Raw genomic sequence first — 8,521 nt, 5'->3', positions numbered from 1 at the left:
ATGATGATGATGATGATGATGATGATGATGATGATGATGATGATGATGATGGTGGTGATAATATTTATAATAATGATAATAAAAATAATAATAATAATAATAATAATAATAATAATAATAATAATAATAATAATAATAATAATAATAATAATGATAATAATAATAATGATAATGATAATGATAATAATAATAATAATAATAATAATAATAATGATAATGATAATAATAATAATAATAATAATAATGATGGTGGTGATGATGATGATGATGATGATGATGATGATGATGATGATGATGATGATGATGATGATAATGGTGATAATATTTATAATAATAATAATAATAATAATAATAATAATAATAATAATAATAATAATAATAATAATAATAATAATAATAATAATAATAATAATAATAATAATAATAATAATAATAATAATAATGATGATGATGATGATGATGATGATGATGATGATGATGATGATGATGATAATAATATATCATGGTATCACAGATCACAGAGCACATGTTGGAGTGTGTGGAAGTGTGCAATACAAATATAAGTACAATAATATAATTCTAGTGATGTAATATGTAAACTAATCCATCACTTTATCGCTGTAAGATGTTATAATCAATACTATTTACAAGTAAAACTATTGATGTTGTGAGTTTAGTTTAAAAGCTTATGACATCCATCAGCAAGAAAAACGCACCAACATTCAATAACGGTTATAGTTATAGTCTGATTAATGCAATTCATTGAGGTTAACTTACCCAGGAAAAGACGAAAAAAGTGAGGTCAATACGGAGAGATAATGAAGATAAGAGAAGAAAACTACAATTGCCCTTAACAAATTACAACACGGATAAGAAAGGACAGAATCAAAATAGCAACAAAGATCAAGCTCGATAAGTCCCTTGTCAAATCTGTTCTCATGTACTTCTGTGGAACACGCGCTATAACTATAACTCGGAACGAATATAAAGAACTCAACACATTCTAATTCTTTAGAAAACAACTTAGAATCATGCTTAACATCTACTATCCTACAAACATTACAAACAAATCACTATAAAAAATGCCACGAAACACACTCTCAATCCAAATTATATTAGAAATACGATGAAGACTATTCGAACACGTAGGCTACTGAGAACAATATTCCAGCAAACAAAGCCATTAAAGCATACTTTACACAATCAAGTCAAAACAAATATCGAGGCAGAAAACAAAAACAAAAACATACAACCCCCCCCCCCCAAAAAAAAAAAAAACAACAAAAAAACAACAAACAAACAAAAAACAAAAAACCAAAAAAAACAAAACAAAGAATCATTCACACAATATTAAATAGTGATTTAAAGAGCATCGAGAACCATCAAGAGTTAAGATCGGAAAATGATCTTGCAGATATATTGGCCTTTGCAAAGGATAGAGACCATGACGTAAATATAGTACGATAGAGACCGATAGAGGAAATTCATTAATAGAATTAGAGAAGCTGCCGAGACTTACCAGTCGGTTGATTAGGTGGTGGACGGCAATCAGCCATTAAGTCCGTTAATCATAAAAATGCTTGGCTAAAAACATACCAAAGAGCTGAGTGACGTCAATGTCGTTTCGCCTATAGATCTACGTTTAAAACACAATCTGTGTGACAAGTGAAAAGAGAACTATTAGTTCTAAATCCTCAGAGATGCGTTTAACTGTGCTTTTAACATATGTTGCTCATAAAAAAGTGTATGGAATATTTTTGTCTTCAGAAATCTCCTCTTTTGAAGTTTATTAAAATGTTAATGATGAGAAAATTCTTGTTCAGTTCAGTGCCGTTGCGAGACACAACAATAAACCCCATAATAATATACTGCCCCATGTCTGGTAACTTTTCCTCATATTTAGACATAAGGACATTGCATTTTGTGTATCCTTGCTTAACTGATACTCTTCTTCTTCTCAAGTTAAGCGAGATTAAGATTTGAAACTGGGGTAAAGGATGAGTGGAATGAAACTGAACTGAAATGTCTCTCTGCTCAGGCTCAGGATCGTGTCTGGTCACGATTCCTGGAGTTTACTCACCCTCACCACTCACGGCACCGTAACTGCAACTTTTTTTCACTTCTCTATCATCCTGTCTTTATTTATAGGCTGTTTATATTCGAATACCCGTATAGCACAGTATGTGCTTCCACACAGACTAAACCCTTGAAAGATGAATTGGGAAAACTGAATACTTTGCCTTTGCCCGAACCATCTAAATTATTAATTCAATTCAATTCAATAACTAGATCACAACAGACCTGCTGCCACTCACACATGCGTTTGAGTGCCCAGTTTATGTTAAATTTTGTGGATTCAGAGAGAGAGTAAGAGGATTGTGTAATTGGTGGTCGTTATAAAATTTCTTTTTTAATCTTATCTTTTCAGATTTATCTTTTCATTTTCACATGAATGAACAAGAAAAATAATAAAAAAGAAAAACTGAAGAGGAAAGCTAGTCAAGATGACTTAATTGTTCATAAAGGTATTGATAGTGATACATGTACTCTAAATGCTAAAATAATACTGACCATGTGACTGTGAACAAAATGTATTATTTACAAATGGATTTTTGTGTGACTTTCTCACAACTTTATAAACCTTTTTATTTTATATCTAATTTCTATTTTTTAATACTGCATGTGATTGTGAAGCATACAATGAAAGGACCGAACTTTCAACTTTTCCAATCAATTATATTTTTATACAAAAGACTGAAAGGCTCATAAAAAATTATCAGATGGTTTGGCTAAGTTTGCAAATTTTAAAATCATTGTTGGATTACATAATTGTGCTTGATATTTGAAAGGAATGTTAATACTTTTTTGGATAATCATATCCATATCCATTAGTCATATTTGATGTATATTTTTTTAAAATCAGAGGTCAATTCTGGAAATATACGAAATAAAAACTGCTTTAAATTCAATACACCAGGTCCGCCCCTGTCCAAATATCGGAAATCCAAGTTTGATTCTGTGAAAAATAGATCCAAGATGTCTTCACAGGCAGCGTCTTCTTCACATTCCACAAAATCCAGCAAAGAGGACAATGAAGAAACATCAAAATCACAATGTGATATGTGCAAACTGTCTTATAGCTGCAAAGATGTAAGCTGGTAATTTACAAGTTTGGGATGTTGGTTCGGGCCTACTTTAAAAAAAATAAATAAAGAAAAATGAGGCAGTGATTGAATTTTAAAGCTTTTGCCACATGTATTTTCTCCTATTGTCTATTAGAGAAATGAGACCAGCATGCAAACATATCAGTCATAAGGCTATATATATGTTTTGTGAGCTTCTTTCTTAAAACATATTAACACATATAGATGTAGACATACCAGGATGTGACTAAACAACTTGTAATTATTGACAAATAATGCATAATCTAAAACTAGTCAAAGTCATTGTGGCCAAAGTTGGTCATACCATGTTGTCTTTGACTCAAGGGTGCAGTGTCTCATCATTAACAAATAGCAAGCAATATTGAAGATGGTTAGTGACTGGATTGATCATAATGATCACACAACTCTGACCACAACATTCATTGTATTCTTGTGTAAAGCACTTAACTCACATCACATCATTTGACTTAGGAGTGTGTGAGTATAACAAGTGGCAGATATTGTAAGAGTGCTAATACGAAAAGGATACCTAACAGGCATTATAAGCCGTATGAAATGGATAATCTGTTCCATTTGGCCTGCATTCTAAAGTACACTGAGAATTGTCATTATCTGGACATTATTTTGATAAATGTTCAATTAAAAAAAAAAGATTGTTTACAATGTTCAAAGCCAAAAAAAAAAAAAACAACAAAATAGTTTGAAACTTGCAAACATACATATTTGATCGATCAGTACAATGTTTTCTGCTATTATTTTCTTCTTTGTTAATTAATTATCATTTGAACTAGCTTTGTCCTCATCATTTATATGATATGGTAAGAGGTTTTATCATAGTCTCATATATGCTTTCTTTTTTTAAATATTGAAATGGTACTTATATTCTTCAGCATTCTTTATTTTTCTTTTCTTGTAGAAACTGACAGAACATCTTGTATCTTTGATGCATCACACTAAGCTAGAAGAAGCAAAGGAGTAAGTTTTCATTATGTCATTTTCATCCTTCTCTTTGAAACATATTTCTTTCAAGCAAGACTTTGCTGCTTATATTTTGATAAAATGGCATCCTAATTATTTATATAATTTTTAGTTCCAATGTTGCCTAGTTTTGCCTTTTTGGTTAAAATATAAATTGCCGTTCTTTATGTTTTATTTATGCATTGCATCTTTTATTTCCGACTCAGTGGGACTCCCATTGATATGAATGGACCTTTTCATTTTTGCTCTCTCTATCTTTCACTATGAATGTATTTTCACAGATCTTTTTATTATTTTTGTCTATTACAGAAACCCAAAGCATGATTGTGTTCTTTGCGATACGAGTTTTTGTGATATGTCTTCATACAGAGATCATATTGGAACAAAGAGGCATTTGAGCAATTTGGATTTGCTTCGTAATCCTAATAATAATAATAAGGGGAGACAGGAACAGAATGCAAAATGGAGTCACAATGGCCATAACAGGTTAAAAAAGCCCAAATGTTTTGAAATGATTTATCACTTGTTTATTCTGATGCAAAATATAATTGGTTCCTTTTTTATTCCTAACATTTTTTGCTAGGCTATACCCATCACTTAAAATAGTATTATTATATCATGATTGTTTACGAATGAAAATACATTTTTCTTTTGGTCAAAATGATGAGATTTGGGTCAAGTTCATATTAGTTTTATATAAAAGATAGTATATTATTTCTTCTTGAGCGAAAAAAGCAAACTTCTTTTTTCTTTTTAAAAAATAAAACTTCATTTTATGGCATCTGTTGGCCCTGACATAATAAATGATTGAGGCGAAGGTCACAAATTTGCTTAGATTATTTACTATGACATGTAAAAATGTTACTGCTGTTATAAATATGAATATATATATATATATATATATATATATATATATATATATATATATATATATATATATATATATATATATATATATATATATATATATATATTATGCCAACTCAATCAAAACTAATTTATTTGCCTTCTTTTCAGGAGAGAGAATGGTCCTTATAATCAGGAATTCAGATACCAAAGGCCAGGACCATTTAATCAGTTCAATAACTATAATGTCCAATGGCAGGAACCAAACTTTCCAAGAGGACCAAATTATAATAATCTTCATGGTCATAACTTTTTAAACCAATTTAGAGCTAACCACCCGGGTCCATATGGATTTGATAACTTCAGACAACAAACCCCTCAGCACCAACAATTTTTTGGTGGGAGATATAACAATTTTCCTAACAACAGAAATTATAATAACAGATGGGAACGACCTTACAACCCCACAAGAGATCATGTAGAACCAGAAAACTGTCATGAAACTGATAAATTTTTACAATGGGGCAGTGGAGCCCCTGGATACGGACTCAGAAACACAAACAACAATCCTAATAAAAATAATTTATTTGCTGATTTTACCCAAGATAATTTTGAATACTGCTGGGATGAACAATCATTCAGACAGCATGAAGATTTTCTTGCCAACATGGATGAAGGCTACCAACATGACACAGTGGAATTCCACCCGAGCGGTCCTCATTCTCATCAAGATGGCTCTAAGCCTGATCAGTCTGATACAGGATTTAAAAAGAAGAGCAGATTGGATTTGCCGTATATTGTAAGGAAAAGACCAAGACATGAAGATTACCCTATAGATCCAACCGCTAAATCCTCAAAATCTTTGGAACAAGAGAAAGATAGCAGGAATTCTGAAACCTGTGATTTTCAATCTCAAGTGATAAATGTAACACACTCTAAACATGCCCAACCTATTGTCAATAAAACTGGCAACTCTCTCGGGTATGATAGTACAACACATCAAGAAAAAAATTCCCTTGACAATGCAAGTGACAGTATTTTAGAGCGAGCAGAGAGATTATGTAAAGAATTAAGAGAGAAAAGAGAAGCCTCTAGTGCTCAAAGAGCCAATTTGTTGAAAACTCAAACCCACCATTCTCTAAATGATAAAATGAACAACTTAAAAAAGAACAAGCAGTCTTATTTAAAGGGTCATATAACAAATATGTCAAATGATCAAATTTCAACCAGTGAAAACACATCTGCAATATCCACTATTTCGTATGCATCTGCCTTTCCACAGACATCTAAAGAGCCTTTATCGCAAAAGAAACTATCTTCTTCATCATCAAAAAGCAAAACCCTTGATGAGATCAGGAAATCAATAGAACAAAGTGTTTTAGATGGATCTAAAGGTTCATCATCTTCCATCTCACAATTTGACAAAATCCGAGATAGAGTGAGAGCAAGCTCTTTGAGTGACTCAAGTTCTTCACCACTTAGTAGTGCGCAATCCAAAGGAAGAGTTGATTCCGGGGGAGACAGTGAGGTCAGACAGACGAGGCCACTTCATAAGTTAGATAGTAACAGTAGTGTTTCCAAAACTGGCTCCAAACAACCCATCACTAAGGAAAACCTCAACAAGATGGTAAACTGTCCTCGTTCCAGGTTAGTTCAAATATTACCACTTCATTACCTTTGACAAATACTTGTAAAACAACAAATAACAATTGAATTTGAAAATGCAGATATTATTTGCAATACAGTGCAGCAGGGATATATTTAAAATGCTTTTTTGGACATTATGCTTAAGTTAACAATGGACTTATTTTGTTTTTTTCTTCATTGCTTTGTAAATAAACACTGACATAATATACCGACACAAATTTGACAAAGATATACATTTATCAGCATCCTGATTTTATCAATATGGGCAGTTATTCAAGTTATATATCTGCAGCAAATTTAAACAAAGTTATTATTTTTACAAATCATATCCAGTGTCGAGGAAACATGACAGCCAGTAAAAATGCAAGAGCAATCAGTAATAATATTTTACGGATCTAACAAGGACAAAGTTATACAGAATAGGCCACCATCACTTGATTCTTCAAATACAAGGTCTTAAGCTGTTTTCTTCTTCTTAAGGACTCCCGTATAATCCTGATTGACATTGTATTGTAGCTTCGTCAGATTATTGATGGTCCAAAAAGCCTCGTAATACACCTTTGTATCTTGCACAATAATCAACTGTGATTTTGGAATTCCCATTCACTTTTCCGTCTTATGAGGCCTATCCCTGAAAAGTTGTCAGTGATCTTTCAGTACTTCTCTTAAATGATTTGAAATATAGTTTCTTATTTCAAATCATTAGATTTAGTTTGACAAGAGAATCAAGCCCCATCCAATCTGTTTGTATAAAAAAATTTTACACAACATTTCCTTTCTTTCGTATTAGTCCTTTTCCCTTCACAATACTTTTAATATTCTTTTATGCAGTTTGAAGGGGAATATTTTTCCTTTCAAAATTTGCATTGGGTTTTACAATTTCATCATTGACCAGTCTGTTTTTCCATTCCCTCCATTTTTACATCAGTCAACATCATTGGAAGCAGCTAATGATGGGCAGGAAACTCACTTGTCTCCGCATATTTGTTAATTGATAGGCCAAACCATTTTGCAGTCCATCTAAAAGTTTGGCAATTAAATTCAGAGGAAAAATTTTCTCTTTTTTTTTTTTCGTGTGTGTGGCAATCTAAATTTGTCCTGTTCTGTAGTGAAATGACATAAGGGGTTAAAAATAAGTGACCCTTTGATAAATGCTGGGTGTCAAATTGAAATTTACTTCTGTCATAAAATACACCAGTCATTTTCACCTTGTTTATCAGTCATAATTGAACTTATCTATTTCTTTGTCTTCCCAGGACAGAGCGATTACATCTTGCTCGCATGTTTCAGTCTAGAACAGACAAATCGTCAGCCCATGTGTCCTCTAGATCCAACATCAACCTGGAAGGCCTCTATGATTCACCTGATATTGCTGACCTTGAAATCGATGTGGGGGGAAACATGCCCACATTAAAATTAGAAGATTTATCCGATGATGTCCGCTCTCAAATTTTAGGTCTTATCCATGATGATATTGGAACCATACATAAAAGCAATGTACTACTCGAAAATGATGTTGAAATTATTGATGAAGAAAAAAGAAAGGCAAAAAAGACAGTTTTATCTCATGAGAATAAACTTGTTGGCGAGCTGGATCCTGGTGATAAGAAATCAAAAAAGAAGAGTCTTGTTACTAAAACTCAGAGAAAGAATAGTGTGACTTCTACAAACCTGGCCCAAAGTCAACCAAATTCTGTAGATCAAGATTCCAGTGCAAAATCAAATCGAGTTTCCACGATGAAGAAAGGTAATGTTACAAAATCAAATAGCAATAATGATAATAAAAATACAGATTCTGGTGATAAAATTAAAAGTTCCTCTGTCATTGCCACAGCCACACAATTAAATGAAAAAAATACTCCTGATGAAGTCAACTCTACTTCACC

The 8,521-nt window shown here is 32.0% G+C and overlaps 1 protein-coding gene across 2 annotated transcripts in view; it reads left to right on the top strand.

The window, feature by feature from the left end:
- The first annotated feature begins 1,777 nt into the window (after positions 1–1,777).
- The window catches only part of LOC144958706 (uncharacterized), a 28,842-nt gene continuing 22,098 nt past the window's right edge, over positions 1,778–8,521 (top strand). The window contains exons 1-7 of one of the 2 annotated variants that reach the window (XM_078890856.1): positions 1,778–1,882; positions 2,429–2,525; positions 2,978–3,150; positions 4,081–4,139; positions 4,452–4,628; positions 5,160–6,635; positions 7,892–8,521. The exon at positions 7,892–8,521 is cut by the window's right edge and continues 410 nt beyond it. In XM_078890856.1, coding sequence (XP_078746982.1) covers positions 2,453–2,525; positions 2,978–3,150; positions 4,081–4,139; positions 4,452–4,628; positions 5,160–6,635; positions 7,892–8,521 — 2,588 coding nt within the window. In that variant the 5' untranslated portion in view covers positions 1,778–1,882; positions 2,429–2,452. Of the gene's footprint in view, positions 2,100–2,428; positions 2,526–2,977; positions 3,151–4,080; positions 4,140–4,451; positions 4,629–5,159; positions 6,636–7,891 lie in introns of both variants that reach the window. The other variant, XM_078890866.1, reaches the window with a different exon arrangement.

Source organism: Berghia stephanieae, chromosome 1, assembly GCF_034508935.2.
Source record: "Berghia stephanieae isolate SIO BIC M18660-M18661 chromosome 1, UCSD_Bste_1.3, whole genome shotgun sequence".
Taxonomy (NCBI): domain Eukaryota; kingdom Metazoa; phylum Mollusca; class Gastropoda; order Nudibranchia; family Aeolidiidae; genus Berghia; species Berghia stephanieae.
This window is presented reverse-complemented; position numbering and strand designations above follow the sequence as displayed.